The sequence below is a fragment of the Phyllobates terribilis genome, unplaced genomic scaffold (genome assembly GCF_046119375.1).
Source record: "Phyllobates terribilis strain yellow unplaced genomic scaffold, ASM4611937v1 Scaffold_9__5_contigs__length_417890890, whole genome shotgun sequence".
Taxonomy (NCBI): Eukaryota; Metazoa; Chordata; class Amphibia; order Anura; family Dendrobatidae; genus Phyllobates; species Phyllobates terribilis.
The window spans coordinates 111,231,208-111,252,311 of record NW_027362769.1 but is presented as its reverse complement, the minus strand read 5'-3'; the positions used below and the strand labels follow the sequence as shown (position 1 = coordinate 111,252,311).

The window sequence follows — 21,104 nt, the reverse complement described above, 5'->3', positions numbered from 1 at the left end:
GTATAGCAATAATGGACGTCATGATAATAACAATGAATAGGTAGTGCCACCGGATAAAACCTTAAGAGAATTTATTGACAACGCGTTTTAACAGTGGACTGTACTCTTCACCAGGTCCGCTCTTGAGATGCGATGTCAATACATTCCCCTGTGGTTTGATCTGATGGCGCTATCTACTCATCATCGTTATCCTGACTTCCACTAAAGTATTAGCGTATTGTATAGCAGGTTCATACCTGTTGGACAATGCAATGTAGCTACTGTTCCATGCCATGTTGCATTTTCTGATTTTTGGTTTTAGTAATGCTTAAAAGGGTTATTCCCAAGATTGAAAGTTGTCAACTGTCCATAATATTGGTTATATATTTGTGATCGGGGTGGGGATCCAATGCTGGGCCACCCGCCGTCTTAGTTTACGGCCCCACTATCAGTATTCGGTCAGTATTTTTTCTCAGGACTGGGAGCCAAAACCAGGAGTGGGTGATAAATGTAGAATTGGTGACTTGTTTCTATTATACCTTTTCTCTGATTATTCCTTACCTGGTTTTGGCTCCCACTTCTGAGAAAAAATACTTACCAAATACTGAACAAATACTGATAGTGGGGCCGTGGCCTTATAAAGAGGCTCTGAAGTGCCATGTTAGTTACAATGAAGCTCTATTAATGCTCCATTAATTCTATAAAGCAGGGGTGGGGAATCCTTTTTCTGCCTAGGGCTTTTTGGATATTTATACCATCCTTCGGGGGCCGTACAAATTGTGCTCTAACTCAGCCCACAAAGTAGGTCCTGACTCTGGCACTGGTGTCAGGACATGATCTTTCATTGCATGCGCCTCAACGTTCAGTATTGAACACTCCGTGCACATGCTCACAGAGCAAGAAGAAATCAATGGGCCCGCGGCCATCAAAATACAGCTGCCGGCCCAAGCACTGGGATCTTCGGGAATCTTCCCGAGGGGAACGGATAAATGGCCCGCGGGCCTGAGGTTCCCCAATCGACTTTAAAGGACTGCAGTTCTACAGTCCCATAGTAAAAATTCACATCCAGCCACTGCTTCATTCTGTTGGGACATTTCAGAGCCCTTTTCACAGGAATTTGTGGAGATCTTAGTGGTCAGACCCCCACCTATCATAAAGTAAACAGGTGATAACTTTCAGGGTTGTGATAACTTTATAGCAAATGTTGTTTAAAAGATCAAAGTTTAGTTTTTCTTTTGTATGAAGAATGTATCTTACTTAAAGACCGTGAATCAAATTGTCTAAAGCAAGCATGTCAAACTCAAACTCATGGAAGGCCAAAATGAAAAACTTGGATAAAGTCTCGGGCCAACTAGTATACAGTATAATGCACCCCACATAGTCCTCCATACAGCATAATGCACCCCACATAGTCCTTCATACAGTATAATGGACCCCACATAGTCCTCCATACAGAATAATGGGCCCCACATAGTCCTCCATACAGTATAATAGACCCCACATACTCCTCCATACAGTATAATGGCCCCACATAGCTTTCCATACAGTATAATGTGCCCCACATAGTCCTCTATACAGTATAATGGGCCCACATAGTCCTCTGTACAGAATAATGGGCTTACATAGTCCTCCGTACAGAATAATGGGCCCACATAGTCCTCCATACAGTTTAATGGACCCCACATAGTCCTCCATACAGTATAATGGACCCCACATAGTCCTCTGTACAGAATAATTGGCCCCACATAGCTTTCCATACAGTATAATGGCCCTACATAGTCCTCCATACAGTATAATGGGCCCCACAAAGCCCTCCTTGCAGAATAATGGGCCCCACATAGGGGAGGAGGTTCTGGTGTCGCGGGCCAAATATAATCACCCTGTGGGCCAGATTTGGCCCACGGGCCTGAGTTTGACACATATGGTCTAAAGGGAGTCTGTCAGAGCAAACTGATAGTATAAAATTAAGCAAACAGTCTTGTAGGGGATATATAAAAATTGCACCATTAGGCTATCTTTGCACAATATGTTTTTTTGCCGCAATTTTCCAAAAAAGCTGCAAAGATGTAGTAATTTACTGCAGAGAAAACTCAAGCAAGGGAGGTGGGAATGCAAAACCTTTAATAGTAATGTTGTTTTCATATGGGCCAAAAGGATCTTTTGGGCCTTCCTAAGCTCCAGGGCCCAGATGCAGTTGCAACCCCTGCGTCTATTAGGGTACGTGCCTACGATCAGGAAATGTTGCGGGTTTGACGCTGCGTGTTTATACAGCGTCAAACCCGCAGCGTCCAGATGTTACAGCATAGTGGATGGGATTTCTAGAAATCTTATGTCCACTATGTGTGAATCTGAGGTTGCGGATCACTCACGGAAACTGACATGCGGCGCATCTTTCAGGACCGCAACATGTCAATTTCTCTTGTGGAGTCGTTAATCTCCACAACAGAAATTTGACCTCTAGAATGTATTAAATGCAGTGAATCCGCATGGTTCAGTGAACACATGCGGATTTACCTGCATTCAATAGAACGCATCGTTTTGGACGCAGCAAAAATATGCTGTGTCCAAAGCGCTTCTATGTCCGGATCGTGGGCCTTATAATTACGCACTGGCACTGAGCCATCTGTAATAGAGCATCATGAGTTCTGTTTACACAGCATGATATACTGTCAAAAATTATGATCTTTTGTGCAACATAAAAGGTCATTTAACCCGCTGATCGAGCTTTTTACTTGTTCATCAGGTGATCGACCGCTTGTTTAGACTTCCCGATTATCGTGAAACGAGCATTCTTAGAAACACTCATTCACAATCTTTCAGTGTGAATGGCCTTTACCTTGGGTATTTACCTTATAAAGACATAATTTTGTATGTAGATGATCTTTTGCCACAGGAAGCCCCATCTGGCTAGACATTTTTCCAGCAGTGGCTATCTATGGATATCCCAAATCTACTACATCAGGTCTCCCTTTTTGGCTCATAGAGGGGAAAGCCCCAGTTTTGACCTCCGTATGTGGATGTTTTCATGAGATTTCACAGACTTCCCCTTTAATGTACAACATTATAATAAACTCAGTATGCGAAATTAGGACGTAAAACAAGTAAAACAGTGCGATTAATGGCAGCTTGTTAATTGTTTCCATGTATCAACAGTACTTTGTTTCATACAATGTTTAAAGAATTATTTCAACAAAGGAAAAAAAAATACAAAGATGCAATAATTTATTTTTGTAGACTAATATAGCAAAAGAAATAGCTGTTTGCCAAAAAAAAGCCTTTAGCTGACAGTTACTTAAAGGGTTATTCCCAGCTTAGGAAGTAATCACTGATCCATAGGTAGGGGAAAACTTGCTGATCAATCGGGATCCAACCTGTGGGAATGCCACCGATCTCGAGTCCCGTCTGAATTGAGCTATGGCCGGACACGTGAACCTCCTCTCTGTTCATTCTCTATGGGACTTCTGGATATAGCTGAATAGATTGCTTTGCTTTTTCCAGTTTTCCCATGAAGAATAAATGGAACAGTCAGCAGAGCCCTTTACTCAGGATCAGTGGGGGTCCCAGTGACTGGACCCCCACTGATCAGCAAGCTATCAACTATCCCACAGACAGATAAACTCTTAAGATGGCAATAACCTTTTAAACTGCAAGTTCATCTATACAGTGAACATCAGTGCACCTCAATATTAGGTCACTAGATGGTTCTTCTCGCTTCAGCACAATGGGTGTACCCGATATCATCTTTTTTATTGTAAAAGGCTAATTGGAGAATCATATAGGAACATATGTCATATGTGTCTAAGTCACTAACTGAGCAAGTGAGAAGAGAAAAGCATCACGGTCATGTATAAAAAGGGCACGTCAGTAAAGCTTGTGTAATGGATATTATTAAAGTGGGGACATCATGGCATCTAGAACAGGAGAATGCAAAAAAAAAAAAGTGTCTTATGTGCCTTTTTTTGGTTTCCCAGTAGATTTCCTAATACAGGATCCACAAAAAGGGGGAAAAGTGCAAAAGAAATATTTAAGAGAAAAAAAACAATTATGAGAAGACTATTCATATAAGTAACCGGATTCAAATGTTATAGGGCAACTTTATTTAAAGACATAAATAATATATAAAGTGCCTGGACAATTTTTAATTACCTGTTGTTGCTTAGCTGCTTGTTAGTGTTGCTTCATTAGTAAATGATCAGTGATTACAGCATAACAGGAACTCCAGAGCAGTCTGTAATTAAGCTCTTGTCTCTTCGGAGGCTCTGGACGCTACTTTATCCTTCTCCTATGCTTTACACTGTAGCTCATCCTGTTTGGAGACTCTGGACGCTGCTTTATCCTTCTCCTACGCATTACACTGTAGCTCGTCCTGTTCGGAGGCTCTGGACGCTGCTTTATCCTTCTCCTACGCTTTTCACTGTAGTTCGTCCTATTTGGAGGCTCTGGATGCTGCTTTATCCTTCTCCTACGCTTTACACTGTAGTTCATCCTGTTTGGTGGCTCTGGATGCTGCTTTATCCCTCTCCTATGCTTTACACTGTATCTCGTCCTGTTTGGAGGCTCTGGATACTGCTTTATCCTTCTCCTATGCTTTACACTGTAGCTCATCCTGTTCAGAGGCTCTGGACGCTTCTTTATCCTTCTCCTACGCTTTACACTGTAGCTCGTCCTGTTCAGAGGCCCCAGACGCTGCTTTATCCTTCTACGCTTTGCACTGTAGCTCGTCCTGTTCGGGGGCTCTGGACGCTGCTTAATCCTTCTCCTACGCTTTACACTGTAGCCTGTCCTGTTCGGAGGCTCTGGACGCTTCTTAATCCTTCTCCTACGCTTTACACTGTAGCTCGTCCTGTTTGGAGGCTCTGGATGCTTCTTAATCCTTTTCCTACGCTTTACACTGTAGCTCGTCCTGTTTGGAGGCTCTGGATGCTGCTTTATCCTTCTCCTATGCTTTACACTGTAGATTGACCTATTTGGAGGTTCTGGATGCTGCTTTATCCTTCTCCTATGCTTTACACTGTAGCTCATCCTATTCGTAGGCTCTGTATGCTGCTTTATCCTTCTCCTATGCTTTACATTGTAGTTCGTCCTGTTTGGAGGCTCTGGATGCTGCTTTATCCTTCTCCTACGCTTTACACTGTAGTTCATCCTATTCGGAGGCTCTGGATGCTGCTTTATCCTTCTCCTAAGCTTTTCACTGTATCTCGTCCTGTTTGGAGGCTCTGGATACTGCTTTATCCTTCTCCTATGCTTTACACTGTAGTTCGTCCTGTTTGGAGGCTCTGGATGCTGCTTTATCCTTCTCCTATGCTTTACACTGTTGCTCGTCTTGTTTGGAGACTCTGGATGCTGCTTTATCCTTCTCCTACGCATTACACTGTAGCTCATCCTGTTCGGAGGCTCTGGATGCTGCTTTATCCTTCTCCTATGCTTTACACTGTTGCTCATCCTATTCGGAGGCTCTGGATGCTGCTTTATCCTTCTCCTATGCTTTACACTGTAGCTCGTCCTATTCGGAGGCTCTGGATGCTGCTTTATCCTTCTCCTACGCTTTTCACTGTGGTTCATCCTATTTGGAGGCTCTGGATGCTGCTTTATCCTTCTCCTACGCTTTACACTGTAGTTCATCCTGTTTGGTGGCTCTGGACGCTGCTTTATCCCTCTCCTATGCTGTACACTGTATCTCGTCCTGTTTGGAGGCTTTGGATACTGCTTTATCCTTCTCGTATACTGTACACTGTAGCTCATCCTGTTCAGAGGCTCTGGACTCTGCTTTATCCTTCTCCTACGCTTTACACTGTAGCTCATCCTGTTCAGAGGCTCCAGACGCTGCTTTATCCTTCTACGCTTTATACTGTAGCTCGTTCTGTTGAGAGGCTCTGGAAGCTGCTTTATCCTTCTCCTACGCTTTACACTGTAGCTCGTCCTGTTCAAAGGCTCTGGACTCTGCTTTATCCTTCTACGCTTTACACTGTAGTTCATCCTATTCAGAGGCTCTGGACGCTGCTTTATCCTTCTCCTAAGCTTTTCACTGCGGTTCCTCCTATTTGGAGGCTTTGGATACTGCTTTATCCTTCTCCTATGCTTTACACTGTAGCTCGTCTTGCTCTGATCAGTTGCTCAGATGTGCACAAGCCCATCCCTGGCTTACAGAAAGTTATGCATGGTTATGTACTGACATAAGTGACTTGCAGAGTAGCTTGGAGAATACATTTGAGTAAGTATAGTAATGTCCACCTGGACCTCCGTGTAGGTTTCCAGCTATTTTAGAGTTAAAAACTGCAGAGAGAAGTAGAAGTCGTCTATACTTTATACTCCATTTATCTCCAACTTACTTGTATTTGTCCTTTGCTTTTTTTTTCGGCATCATAATTCTTTGTGTTTTGTCTTGCAGGTCATATCTCAGAGCCGCTCTTCGGCATTATGAGATGTCGTCCTTAACTGCTTCGTTTGTACAAATTAAATTTAATGACTTGCAGTTTTATGAGAGCTGTGGAGGTGGAAGCTTCGGGAGTGTTTACAGAGCAAAATGGCTGTCACAGGACAAAGAGGTGGCGGTGAAGAAGCTTCTGAAGATAGAGAAAGAGGTAAGAGTCTGTTCTTCCATATAGTTATTCTATTTAGTAGTTACTATGTTTTTGTTCAGGTGAAAATAATTTGGGGTAACATGAAATGGCCTTCAAAAATGTTGACTTTATCCTAAAATCTTGGGTGCAGAGCTTTGTAGACCTATATTTATGAAGCTTGTCTTCTTGGTTTCTCGGTGCAATAACTGTGTGTACATGTATGTGTATTATCTAACAGGTCCATATAAAGACAGAGTCCGAATCGGAGTACTGTGTGCACAAACTTCAAGAACAAGTAGAATTTTCCATTGGTGATCATCCCAGATAACCCCAATGTACGGAGTTAATCTACCTATCATTTAGAATAGTTTCTGCATGCCATAGACACATCACAAGCTGTTATTAATGGGGGTCTGAATACAGAAACCATCACCAGTTGTTAGAATAAAGAGACCGTGCTTTACTTAGCCGTTCACTCCTTTTTGTGCAGACATTTGGTCCAAGCGCTGCACTGTCAGGATGTACTGCTCAGAAGCGCTGCAATAATACTTTGATTAAGAATAAGGACTAGGTTTTAGCCTGAAACGCGTAGGAAATCTTACGTATTTGACAGTACCGGGAATGTTTAGTTTTATTTGAATTGGAATAAAGTTTTTGAATTTTTGTCCAAAAATCAGCTGGATCACCTCTACAACACCTATATTTTGATTTATCAACTTCTATCTGAAACAGTGCAGTCTTACCCAGACACGATGGGATACCGTTGTCATGCTGTAGTGCCCCATGATATAGCTGAAGGTACCAGTGAATACGACAGCCACCAGGCTGCCCATATCTCTATCAGCATTGCATGGTACATATGTCGCAGCAGCAAAGCGTGCGTGTCACAGATGCTACTGTCCATAGCTCTTTGATTTCCAACCAGGGTTCTAGTGATACTTTGAGTCCAGTTTTACATTAGGATTATCAATATGACCAAGCTTGTGTTAAGGGCACACTTGGCCAAGATATAAAACTGGTTGAGAATTGAGAATTGTGGATTGCTTTGCTTCTCCTATTTTCCATTAAAAAAAAAGTTAGGAATCAACAACCTTGATGAATACCACTGGTACTACATCATCAAGATCCTGTGTCTGTCACTCTGCTAGATCTATACCCAGACTTTCAAGACAATGCGTCACTTAAAGAGTAACTGTATTTTTAATTTTTATTTCATAAATCAATAGTACACATGAAAATAAGAAACTTTGTAATATATCTTATCAGAGAAATATGCTTCTTTCTCCTCCTGAATGAATCATTCACTCTCTAGTCATGGGTAAAATCAGTGAAGACCAATTTTGCCATTACTGAGATAGGAGATGACAGTCGGTGCTTGTAAAATTCTATGTAGAGAGGAGGCGGGAGGAACTAGTCATCTCGTTTCTCAGTAATGAGAAAATCTGTATAAATGAGGATTTGGAGAATGAAAGATCAGTGCAGGAGGAGAAAGAAGCAGGTTTCTCTGATAAGATATATTACAAAGTTTCCAATTTTTATGTATACTATTGATTAATGAAATAAAAATTTAAATGATATTGACTCTCTCTAAAGGGGTTGTCCAGGCCTGGGGTTCAAATCTGCAGCCACTCTGAATCCTCACAACGTGCACACTGCACGCTATCAGAATTTTCCAGTGCCGGAGGGCGCATAGCACCGCAAGTCTGCCATTTGTATACATGCAGTCACATGCTGACTAGATGTGCGCGGCCTTGCTCAATACAAGTGAATTGAGTGAGGCCTGACACTTCTAGTTGGAATGTGGCCGGGAGTATGCAAATCACATGACTGCCCGGAGAATCCTGACAGCGAAGTGTGCGCACTGTGAGGATTCACAAGTCTGTAATCACATAGAGTAACTACAGACTTGTACCCCAAGCCTGGAACACCCATTTATGGCCTCTATGCACATTAGCTTAAAGTCATCTGAAGCTGGCGATTTTGGCAGGATTAGTTAACTATTAAATGTGCACGGGGGGGACCCAGCTTCTTTCCCAGTGGATTATGTTAGTGGAGATAAGGATTGGGTTTTGGGATACCTCCATCCTCATTAGATGGTTGGCATTTTTTGCTAATATTCATCTATTCTAATGTTTTTGGCCACCTTAAACCCTTAGGTGCCACATGTGGCCTCTGTGATGTACTTATATTGGAAGAGTAATAGAAAATACAATGTATTACTGTGCATTATATCATATGTAGACTTTTCCTTCATTATACCCATATTATATAATGTAGCTCCAAAGAATGAACAGATGTTTCGTTGGATTGTATATATAAGAAATATTTTACTGATGTTCTGAAGCCGAAACTACGTTATTTACTTCTCGTCGGAGTATGGACATATTGTATGTGCCTTGGAGCAATGCAGAGTTTAGTCTTTTTCATAAAGTTGCAGTTATACAGTCATCTAAGGTGAATTATCTTACACGTAAGGCGAGGGGCTTATACAGTTAAACACATGCCGGCATGAAAGTGCTCCATGAAAATCCAATGATAAGCAGAGTTAGGCTGAGCAGTCAGATACACCTGTGCTAATGATAGCTGAGCCTGAGACTAAGCCAGGAAGTCAGCTGTCGGGTGTCTCATGAGGATAGTCTTCCTCCACTGCAGCTCTCTGGCCTCCATATGAGCTCAAACTGCTATATCCCAACTTGGAGCTTAAGAACACAGGTTTTAACTCTGTGCCATGTCCCTGAGACATTTATTATACATTGAAAATCCAGACCAACCTAAGGGATTCCCAAAGGTTAAGTATTAGTTACTAGAAGACAAGTCATGACAAATGGAAAGAAGTATATCTGTGTAAAAGGTTCTTCCTTTCAGTATCTCGAGGGAGCAGCTGCCCAGTCTACAACAATCATCTACGCTTAGGCAGAGACTCATGCTGCAGGAATCCTGGCACTCGGGTGGCCTATGACTTGGGTAATAGGATATACTTATAGGGGGTTTCTGGTTTCTTAAAGACCGGAAAACAAACTTGGCTTTACTCATCCTTCCCAGGTCCAGTGCTGAGTTTCCGCCGCTGTGCTCTGTGTCTGTTACTGTCTGCAGCGCTGACATCATGTTGACAGCGCTAAAACCAATAACTGATCTCAGCGTCCCTTGACATCAACTCGGTCAGAGCCGCTGAGCTCAGTTATTGGCTGCAGCACCGTCAACATGACTCCAGTGCTGCAGACAATAAAAAACACTGGAAGCAGCAGCGGAGACTCAGGGCTGGACCTGAGGAGGGTGAGTAAAGAACAGTTTGTTCTTTACTCATCCTCCTGAGGGACATGGGCTTTGCAAAACCAGACAAAAATCCTTTAACTATTTGAGTTGCTTTCCTTTTATCCATAGGTTAAAATTTTACTTGATTTTTGTTGTTGTACATGAGATGTGAATGCAGCTTTTTGCAACTCTGTGAGCAAGAGGAGTCCCTCTAAGGGCTTGTGCACATGGCCGTGTGTTTGGTCTGAGTGTGATCCAACAAGACATTGGATCGCACTCGGACCAATATTATTCTATGGGATGTAGAGCTGGTCCAAGGAAAAAATTGCAGCCTGACTGAGTTAGATCCGATTCAGATCGCACTCGGCCGTGCAAGTCAATGAGTTTGTGGAAAACATTGGACCGGACTCGATGACATCTGAGTGCAGTCCAGTTTCCACGGATTGACACAATGGAGAAGATGGAGACATTTTTTTTCCATCTTCTCCTTATTCAGGATAATCAGATCTCACTATGATCACACTCTGGTCAGAGTTTGATCAGAGTGTTATTAGCATAATCGGCCCGATCCTCTTGGATGAGAGAAAATACGCTGGTGTAACTGTAGCCTAACAAGAAAAATTCCCTCTAATGTCACCTATATTATAGCTGCCCACTTGTTTCATCCTGAAAAGAGCCTAGAATTTTGACTCTGGCATTAAACATAGCTGGGCTGTCCATCTATAGACTGTGCGAAAATGACAAGACATTAATTAGGGCATGTTGACACTGCCTATTTTTGTTCCACCCTGAGTCCACCCAGAAACTTGAGGAGATCTCATCAGAGGAGACCAAGGAAATGTCTACTTTTAGAAAGGTGTAATCGGGCCAGATTCTCTTTACACTTCTTACTGCTGACTGATCTCGTACTTCATTGTTCTCCTTGTCCATTATTCTCACATGTACTCTATGACAGGTCGTCACTATGATTTGCAGGCATTGCATAGATAAGTGTAGTTCTATAACCACTGGGAAAAGTGCATTGTGCCTCGTGCCTTCTATTTCTAGTTCATGGACATCAGAGGTTACAAAGTCATTTGTCACATTTTGAAATATTGGTTTGTGTTTTCACTTTCAGGAGAAGCTCACATGTTTGTACCTGTCAGGTTAGCAAACGTCTAAGTGTATTACTGTTAAGATACTGGCATAGCACTGCTGGAAACCAGTGGCCGAAGGAGCACGAGCAGGAACTGCAAGTGGTAGTAGAATTTCTTGGAGTTAGCAAAAAGAGTTGTAGGAAACAATCTGTAGATAGGTGAGAACAGTCTGGGTAAGAATGTTCAGGAGCTGAAGACTGGAACTAGACTAATAGCTAGACACAATACTCAAGCAATGAGTGAGAGATCCATGCAGCTTTAAGTAGGCCCAAACAGGAAGCAAGAAGGATCCCATGGGTTCAGAATCTGCCATCTTAGTAAAGGGCAATTGCAGAACACAACAGCAGCCTTCAGTGATAAGGAGTGGGATTGCAGCACAATTATTAAGATGAACAATATCAGCCATGAGTGGTCAAACTGTAGAAGGAAAACAGGAATTCTGACAATTACATCCCGCTAGGACAAACCTCAGCTCTGTCTCTCATCCTGCCAAACCTCATCAGATCTTCCACAACCCGTCTATGCTTTTGGAGCACCATTCCACTTTTTGGAAGTTTCTGAAAATAATCAAATTACATCTGGATGGTTATTGTACTTTTAGTATAACGTTGTACTATGTTGAGCTGGAGATAGACATGCAGTTAAATTCGTTGACAACCATTCCTGCCAATAAAAAATGTCTCTTAGCAAAATGTGCAAAAACTTAGAGGGGTTGTCCAGGCTTGGGATGAAAGTCTGCAATCACACTATGTGACTGCAGACTTCTCAATCCTGACAGTCTACGGTGCGCACGCTTGCAGGATTCTCCAATATTGCCGGTGAAAGTGGGCGGTCACCTGACCGCAAGTATGCGCCGACTAGACGTGCTCATCCCCTCTCAATAGAAGTGCACTGAGAGGATGAGAATGTCTAGTCAGAATGTGAGCTGAAGTATGCAAATCGCATAAATGTGATCATGTGACCGCCCACTCTCTAGGAGTAACTGCAAAATGTCATGCCAAGCCTGGAGAACCCCTTTAAGTAAAAAGCCTCCAAATTTGTCTGTATCCTTTGTGGCCCACATATACTGTATGAGAAGGAAGGTTGCAAGACTGGATTCTTGGTTTAGTGGGGGGCAATGTAGGTAAGTCTTCAGGGGTTGAGTGAGTGCCTTATTTACAGGTAAAAGATGGATTTCCATCTTTTGCCTTACTGTCACTTGTTCACAACAGTATCCATGGTTTTATAGCCCAATCCACATTTCTTGTTTTACATATGATTATTTGTGCAAATATTTATTCTTCAATAGTTTTAGTGCTACAGGAAATTAACAGCAGAGGTACGGTACAGATGGTGGAATGACAAGTGTGTATTAAAGTGGATCTGTCACCGGATTTCACAATGCCATGCACTGATACCCGCTTCATTTGCACCTAATGACCCTGCCTAATTGCTTAACAACAGATGCACCTATGACACTGTCTAATAAAACATCCCCCAGACACTCTCACGGCTTCCTCAGTGCCCTGACAGACGTGCTGTAGCACAGCTCAGTTATAGAAATCGCTTTATATGCAAAGTTATATTTTTGACCGATATGTTTCTCTCTTCTCCTTTTCCATTTATTCATCACTACTTACATTTCTAAACATCCCCCTCTTTTTTTTTCACCAATTCTGTGATTCTTTTCCCTCTCCTATAGTCCCACACACTTTATTCTGAGTTCTAATCCTCTTCTAGCTTCTTCTCTTTCAAAAACCACTCTGTCCACTTTTATTTATTTTTTTTTTTTTATTGTTTTGACCTCATTCTTCTTCATACTTTGTTTCTTCTCACCTACAGCCCTTCTTATTTCTCATTGTTCTCTTTCTCCACATATAATTTTGTATCACCTGCTCCTTCCTTTTGTTTTTGTTTTTTTTCTGCACCACCTTACTATTGCACACAGATTTAACTCGCACACCGACATATTTGCTCTTGGTTCTCACGGATCTTTACCTTTGAACCCCTTTAACTATAGAATTCTCAAATATCACTTTTTTATGGCTTTACCCTTTTCTTCCATTCTCCTACATCACATTTCCCTTCTCTCTATACCCTCACACACTAATTCCTTCATCCCCAATCTCACGTCTGCTCTTAGTTAGGTTCTAATTCCCTCTTCAAACTTTAATTTTTTTTTTTTTTTTCAAATTACACGGGTTCTTCCTGCATCACTTTTTTCTTCTTGCTTTTCTCCCCTTCCCCTTCCGTGCATTTTTCTTGGCTTCTTTAATTCCTTAACAACCAATAAAACTAGAGTAATTGCACTCAGTTTTTATAAGGAAGGCAACAATTTTTTTTTTTTTTAATTTAATATTTTTATTGAAGGTAGTTTTTTTTTAAATTCTTTAAAATATAAAATGCAGGGACTTTCACAGCTTACTAGCATTTACAGACATTTTTTGGCTTAGTACAGGAAAGGGGAAATAAATAAGTGTTGATGGGTATTATTTAGGATCCCAATTTGTAAGTGCAGATTCTAGATGGCAAGAAATTTTGGAGCAGCAATTGCGAAATATCTATTCCCTCAATATCTTATATTGCAATAGTCCCATGTATATATAAAGTTCCGGTGCTAAATAAGGAATTTTTATGTGAGTTTGCCAAACGCAGTAATTGGTATATTAAAAACTAGGAAATAATTCAGTTCCAAAAGGACCTCTATACCCTCTAGTATGATTCACATTTACAATGTGGTATGTCCCTAAAATAGGCAATCATTTGGTGGTGTACTTACGTATGTTGTTATTTATGTCCGTGCATGCTAAGGCTGCCATCCTACCCCAACGACGCCGTTTCGCCTATGCGTCTTCCAACATCACAATTCTTCCTCTTCTTCTTGCGGGTACGCTGAGTTTTCTGTGTAGCATTTCCTCATAGACTCGCATTTGGTGTGGAAACGTATCAAAAACGCGTGTAATCCACACTTAAGTATGTCAATAAAATTTTGTCAAAGCCAAATACCACGAAGTATAAAAAACAAAGCAGCTTTATTTAAAGCACAACCGACCAAATGGATACAAAAACCACCGCGTCAAAAACGCGGTAAAAGATTGATTTTTCTCAGCGGGAGAATCCAAATAATAATCTTGTAGTTATGATACCTTTTAATGGGAAAATAAAATAAATGATGCTACAAAGCAAGCTTTCAAGACTTCTTAGGTCTCTTCATCAGGCATGGTGTAATAAAATCTCAGCGCTCTGCTAACAAAGATCTATGACATTTTGTATGCATACCAACTTATACTCCAGATCATTTTTTGGGGTTAAGTAACAAAGATCAATATAAAGAAGTTGTTAGGCTACGTTCCCACCATGAGCTGTTAACTAAAGCGCAATAAAAACACATGTTAAAAAATGACACAAAAAGGCAATAAAAAACCCCGCAAGTATCCTAATTTAAATAATAGGTGCAGAAATTCTGCTACATCAAAGACTCACCAGAAGCTCATCGTGGGAACATAGCTTAAGGCTATGTTCACACATCATGTTTTTTTCAGCGTTTTTTGATGCAGTTTTTTATGCAAATTTTCAGCTGCATTTTGCAGTTCCATTAAAGTCTATGAGAAACCAGGATTCTCTGTTCACACATCATGGTTTTTCTTTGTTCAGGATTTTGTGCTTTGCATGTTTTTTTGCACAACAGAGCATGTCACTTCTTTCAGCGTTTTTTCAGCTTTTTTTCACTCATAGGAAGTAATGGGTGGTGAAAACGCACCAAAATTTGTATCAGTGTTTTTTCTGCGTTTTTGATGGCAAAATAGAATAAGGTTCTTTTTTTCACAGAACTTCATGTACATGCATAAAAAGAGGCAGAAGGACAGTGTAAAAAAAGACTGAAAAAACGCACCAAAACTGCAAGAAAAATCCTGAACAAAATGCCCTTGAAGGTCAGGTTTTGCTGCAGAAAATTGCCGCCAAAAAAAACATGATGTGTGAACACAGCCTTACAACTTCTTTATATAAATCTTTGTTAGCAGAGCTCTGAGAATTTACCAAATCACTAATTTGCTAGTGAGCCACTCTAAGTGAATGGGCTCGGTGCAGCCGCCCCCTTCAAGATACACCTCTGCTAGGGGGGTTGTTTTGGCATTTGTGATGTGCAAAAAATATGCCCAAGTATTTAATTAAAGTTATTTAAAATGGTAAAAAAACAAGGTTCTAAACCCCGTATATTAAAACCGTCATATGCCTCTGCAACCCAGCCTGCAGTACAAATGTAAGGGTCAAACGATCATTTACTAAATGAATAGCATGACTACCTGTAGAAAACAACCAGAGTAAAACACAAAGTGAAATAGATCCGGTGGTCTGCTGCCGCTAAATATAGCAATACAGTACTAGGTTTAATAGCAACTGCTTGAAGTGGGCAGAGTTAAGAGACCTCTGCTTTAGATTCGGAAGGTGTTGTCTGATATCACATATATGCTGTCACAATGTCGCTATGTCTTTCTGTTGGACACTGATGATAAGAGTTTTATTCTGGAGGGCTTTAATGTGGAGCCACAAGCACGGAGTGAAAGATATTCTAAGATTAAAAAGCTTTGAGAGCTCGTACATATGTCTAGCTGAATGCTTCGTATTGCATGGAGTCATATCAGGCCCCCCTAGATGTGGTTGGCCTTTTACTATACCAAGCACATCTAGGGGATACCTAATATGACTCCATGCCATAAATATGACTCAGTGCAATAAATATGACTCAATGCAATATGAAGCATTCCAAACACACTGTATATCTGAGAAGAAATAAAAAATTTAACATGAATTTTTACACCTACGTTTTGTAATTCTATTTGTCTTTTTAGGAACAGATAAACAGACATCAAGCCCAAAACAGACATGCGTTACCGATGCAAATAAAAACAGAGGCGGATGAATAAGAGGCACCAGATTCTGCGGAAAATTTAGAAAGAGGGAACAGGGAAGAGTTAGTTTAGCGTACTGAGAGGATAGGCCTGTCTAAAGAGATGTGTTTTTAAAGCATGTTTAGAAATGTGGGGTGCTAGGGATTAATCAGATTGTCTGGGGTAGTGCATTCCGGAAAACTGGTGCAGCACGAAAGAATTCTTGGAGATGAAAGTGGGAGGTTCAGATCACAGAGGATGTTAGTCTTAGATCAACTGCACAACAGAGAGAACGGGTACGGTGATAGACAGATGTGAGGGAGGAGATGTAGGGTGGTGCAGAACTGCGGAGAGATATGTGGGTGTGAGAGATAATTTTATATTGTGTTCTGTAGTGGATGGGTAACCAGTGCAATGACTGGCACAGGGTAGAGGCGTCGATGAAGCAGCTGTACAGAAATGTGATCCTGGCTACCGCATTCAAGACAGGTTGGAGAGGAGAAAGTTTGGTAAGAGGGAGACCGATCAGTAGAAAGTTGCAGTAGTCCAGATGAGAATGAATAAGAGCGACAGAAAGAGTTTCAAAAAGCTTATTATTTACATTATTATTAATATAATTTTTCTAAAGATTATTATAGGGTCCGTCTTGATTCTATTATGTCTCCATTTTCCCTTATCAAAACTTGACAGACTTGGCATAGCGCATTGGACATTGGCAATCTCATATGCATATTTGATAAAGTATAATTTCTTATCAACTAGACGTCTCTCAAAGGCCACACAAATATGTTAACACTTCAGTTCCAACACCTTACCTGATGATGTCAGATTCTGTTATACACAAGAGTGAAACGATAATGATTTGGTGTATATGAAGCTGCTGTTTTACAGTTGGCAGATTTCAGATGAAGGAGGATTGGACCTGTTGGATTTTATGCCCAATCTTTATTCCCATGGTAGTTGAACCATTTAATCCTGAGTAAAGGCCCATTTAGACGAGACAATAAGTCTGGAGCAGCGTATTCTCCTTCCCCCACTGGAATATACAAACATGCTTGGACTAGTGTGCATGATTCTGGTACTGTCAGAAAAAATGGCATTTAGCTGGACGCTTTCGCAAGTGTATAACCCGGGGGCAGAGTGAGGGCAAGGACAACACTTTGTCTTTCTCTATACTATCTCTCGGCGCTAATCTTGCATCCAGATTTAAGGGGAAAAAAACTATCAGTTTAGAAAGCTTGATGTTATTGTAAAGTCGGTGGGAAGTGTGAGTAATACAAAGGGAAAAAATTGGGACAAATAACAGAAGAATGGCATAATGCAGAGTAATAAGAAAAGTGACAGCAGAATTTCATGACAAATACCAGTATTTTTTTTAAACAGATGTCAGGGAAGCTGATAACAAGTATAACAAGTATTCGGGCTAGTTTAAAGATAAAACATTTGAGGCATTTACCCAACAAGTGTTAGGGGACTCCTGAGAAGTCTGTATTTTACTTAATATGTATGTTACTGTTTAAATAAATGCCTTGAATTGTGAAAAATGGATGGTGTTGAGCGTTGTATTCCCTTAGTTTGGAGAATCTTCAGTGTTTTTCCTTATAGAATTATATCATTTTCAAGGCTTTTGCTTTTATTTCATAACTATACCACTGAAAGAGGTATTTTACTTTGCCGGCCTTGGCAAAGCTCCAGAGACTATGTTAAAGTGTCTATAATGTTGTGTCACAGAAATACTTACTATGGAAAAGAAGGTGATGATTACAAGTTAGGTTAAGTTTATAATTCCCGTAAAAATATTGAGTTTTTCATCTTATTACTATTTAACATTTTTTTATTTTAATTTGTGTAAGATCTCTTTTTATTCCTGATTGGTTACATGACAACGAATCTTAGCGCTTTAGGCTAAGACATGTCTCTTATATTAGAGAATGAGATAGGCAAGAGAATCTGTGGGAGAAATTTGAAGCAGCCCCTTTCTAAGTATAACGGCCAGGTGCCTAATAAAGGCTTTTAGGTTTGCCATCTTAGGACCCCTATTAGGCCGTAGTTTTTCAGAAGTACGGCAGTGCATTTTATTAGCTACCAAGCGATTGCAAGGTCAAGTCCTTTAGTGGAACTGAAAAAGGTAAAAGTAAATAAAAATGATATGTTTAAAAATGTAAAAGAAAAACTAAACAAGAATTGCAAAAGCAAATGCTTCAAAGGAAGCAATAATTTTAAAATTACCGAAAGTTTAAAGGGGTTGTCCACCTTTGGGAGCAATTGTTTTTTTCATACTTAAATGCTTGCAATTGGGGCTAAAAATGATTTTTGCTATTTAGTTTGATTAAAAATGTTGCAACGTTTGCCTCCTATAGCTTCTGTATTACACAGTCTATTGCTGGCTGCAGAATGACTTACCGGGGTCGCAGGGGCGGACACAGACTGTAGTGGGCCCCTGTGCAAGAATTTTTTTTGCCCCCCCCCCCCGCCCTTCATAGGGCAACAAAGTTATGTAAACATAACCCCCCCATGTGCATCTCTCACCCCCCCATGTGCAGCTCTCACCCCCCCATGCATCTCATCCCCCCCCCATGTGCAGCTCTCATCCCCCCCATGTGCAGCTCTCATCCCCCCCATGTGCAGCTCTCATCCCCCCCATGTGCAGCTCTCATCCCCCCCATGTGCAGCTCTCATCCCCCCCATGTGCAGCTCTCATCCCCCCCATGTGCAGCTCTCATCCCCCCCATGTGCAGCTCTCATCCCCCCTGTGCATCTCACCCCCCCATGTGCATCTCTCATCCCCCCCGTGCATCTCACCCCCCCATGTGCATCTCATCCCCCCCGTGCATCTCTCATCCCCCCCGTGCATCTCTGATTCCCCCCACTCCTAGTTAATTAATTGTATTTAATAAAAATAAAACTTGTTATACTTACCCCCATGCGATCCCTGCAGAATCCTGGCGCTCGTCCACGTCGCTGCCACCAGGTTCTCCTGACTTCTGGCCATGTGACGGCGCCGTCACATGACCAGAAGTCAGGGGAATCATGAAGGCGCTGCTGCAGAAGCGCTGCACTGCTACACAGAGGAAAGCAGCGCTGAGATGTCCCGGCGCTTAGCGCTCAGCATGAGGCCGGGGGCCCAGGGCCGGCTCCAGGTTTTTGTGGGCCCCGGGCGAAAGAGTCTCACTGGGCCCCTTTAACACATACCATGATTCATGATGCACAGATACCGAAGAGAAATATATATACAGTACAATGCAAAGATTTCACTTCTTACATTACATGAGCGATATCTATTGTAAATTTCACAATAGCTCAGAAACCAGCGAATCGCTCCACATAGTATACTGGCCCCCATAAAATGCTCCATACAGGAGACTGGCCCCCATAAAATGCTCCATACAGAATATTGGCCCCCATGAAATGCTCCATACAGCATATTGGCCCCCATATAACGCTCCATTCGGAATACTGGCCCCCATATAACACTCCATACAGGATACTTGCCCCCATATAACACTCCATACGGAATACTGGCCCCCATATAACGCGCCATACAGGATACTGGCCCCCATATAACGCTCCATACAGAATACTGGCCCCCATCTAACGCTCCATACAGGATACTGGCCCCCATATAACGCTCCATACAGAATACTGGCCCCCATATAACGCTCCATGCAGGATACTGGCCCCCATATAACACTCCATGCAGGCTGTTCCCTACACATAATGCCCCACGCAGGCTGTTCCCCGCACATAATGCCCCACGCAGGCTGTTCCCCCCACATAATGCCCCATGCAGGCTGTTCCCCCCCATATAGGATGTCACCCCCCCCTTATAATGCCCCATGCAGGATGTCACACCCCATCCTCCCTTATAATGCCTCATGCAGGATGTCACACCCCCTCCCTCCCTTATAATGCCCCATGCAGGATGTCACACACACCCCCCTCCCTTATAATGCCCCATGCAGGATGTCACACACACCCCCCTCCCTTATAATGCCCCATGCAGAATGTCACACCCCCCCCTCTCTTATAATGCCCCATGCAGGATGTCGCACACACACCCTTCCCTTATAATGCCCCATGCAGGATGTCACACACACCCCCTCCCTTATAATGCCCCATGCAGGATGTCACACACCCCCCTCCCTTATAATGCCCCATGCAGGATGTCACCCCCCCTCCCTTATAATGCCCCATGCAGGATGTCAAACACACACCCCTCCCTTATAATGCCCCATGCAGGATGCCACACCCCCCCCTCTCATAATGCCCCATGCAGGATGTCACCCCCCTTATAATGCCCCATGCAGGATGTCACACACACCCCCTTCCTTATAATGCCCCATGCAGGATGTCACCCCCCCTCCCTTATAATGCCCCATGCAGGATGTCACACCCCCCCTTATAATGCCCCATGCAGGATGTCACACACCCCCACCTCACCCCCCTCCCTTATACTGCCACAGGCCTCCATACAGTAAAAAAAATAAAATCAAATACTCACCTCACGTCTCACCTGCTGCCGCTGCTCCGGACTCCAGCGTCGCCGGCCTCATCCCGCTCTGCGCTGTGACTGCTCAGGAGAGAGCGCGGTGTAAAGACGTCACCGCGCCCTCTTACCTGAGACGTCACAGTGCAGCAGCCGCGGCGGATGCAGGAGCTGCTGCGGAGGCACGGGGAGGGGTAAGTATTGTGCCGGGGCCCTGAGCAAGCGGGGGGGAGTGGGCGCTGACACCGCTCTCCTCCACTCACGGGTCCCATAGCGCGCGGGGTGCCCCACGGTGAGGGCCCCCCGCCTGCTCAGGGACCCGGCATTTGCCTGGGTGCTGACGTCGGCCCTGCGGGGGCCCCATGAGGCGACGCACAAGAGGGGGGCCCCAAAGGGGCTCCGAGGAGGCCCCGACCGACTGGGCCCCATACTGGAGTCAGGACAGTCATGCCCTGATGGCGGCCCTGCTGGAGGCTGGAGGGGCCCCCTCTCCCTCGGGGCCCCCGTTCAATGAACGGCTGCATGGGTGGTAGGTCCGCCCCTGCGGGGTCGGCCACATTATCTTTATTTTATCAGATGTGTCGGGGACATGATTCTGTGACACTTACTATTATATGGGTAGGACAGGTTCTCCTCCTGCAGCTCTCCAGTCCGTACAATGGGGGCAGGTTGTGGAGGATCATGTGACCAGACTCGCCCATCAGTCTCCTCCAATAGAAACTCAGCTTTCTCATGTGAGGTTTTCCATTGGAGGAGACTGTCGGACAGGTCTGATCACATGCTCTGCCATAGCAGTCATTATATGGACTGGAGAGCTGCGGGA

At 42.9% G+C, this 21,104-nt stretch overlaps 1 protein-coding gene across 3 annotated transcripts in view; it reads left to right on the top strand.

Annotated features, from left to right (window-relative positions):
• MAP3K20 (mitogen-activated protein kinase kinase kinase 20) overlaps positions 1–21,104 on the top strand; it is a 187,435-nt gene that overhangs the window by 17,641 nt on the left and 148,690 nt on the right. For all 3 annotated transcript variants that reach the window (XM_073646928.1, XM_073646929.1, XM_073646930.1), the window contains exon 2: positions 6,368–6,560. In XM_073646928.1, the coding sequence (XP_073503029.1) occupies positions 6,368–6,560 (193 nt within the window). The remainder of the gene's footprint in view (positions 1–6,367; positions 6,561–21,104) is intronic.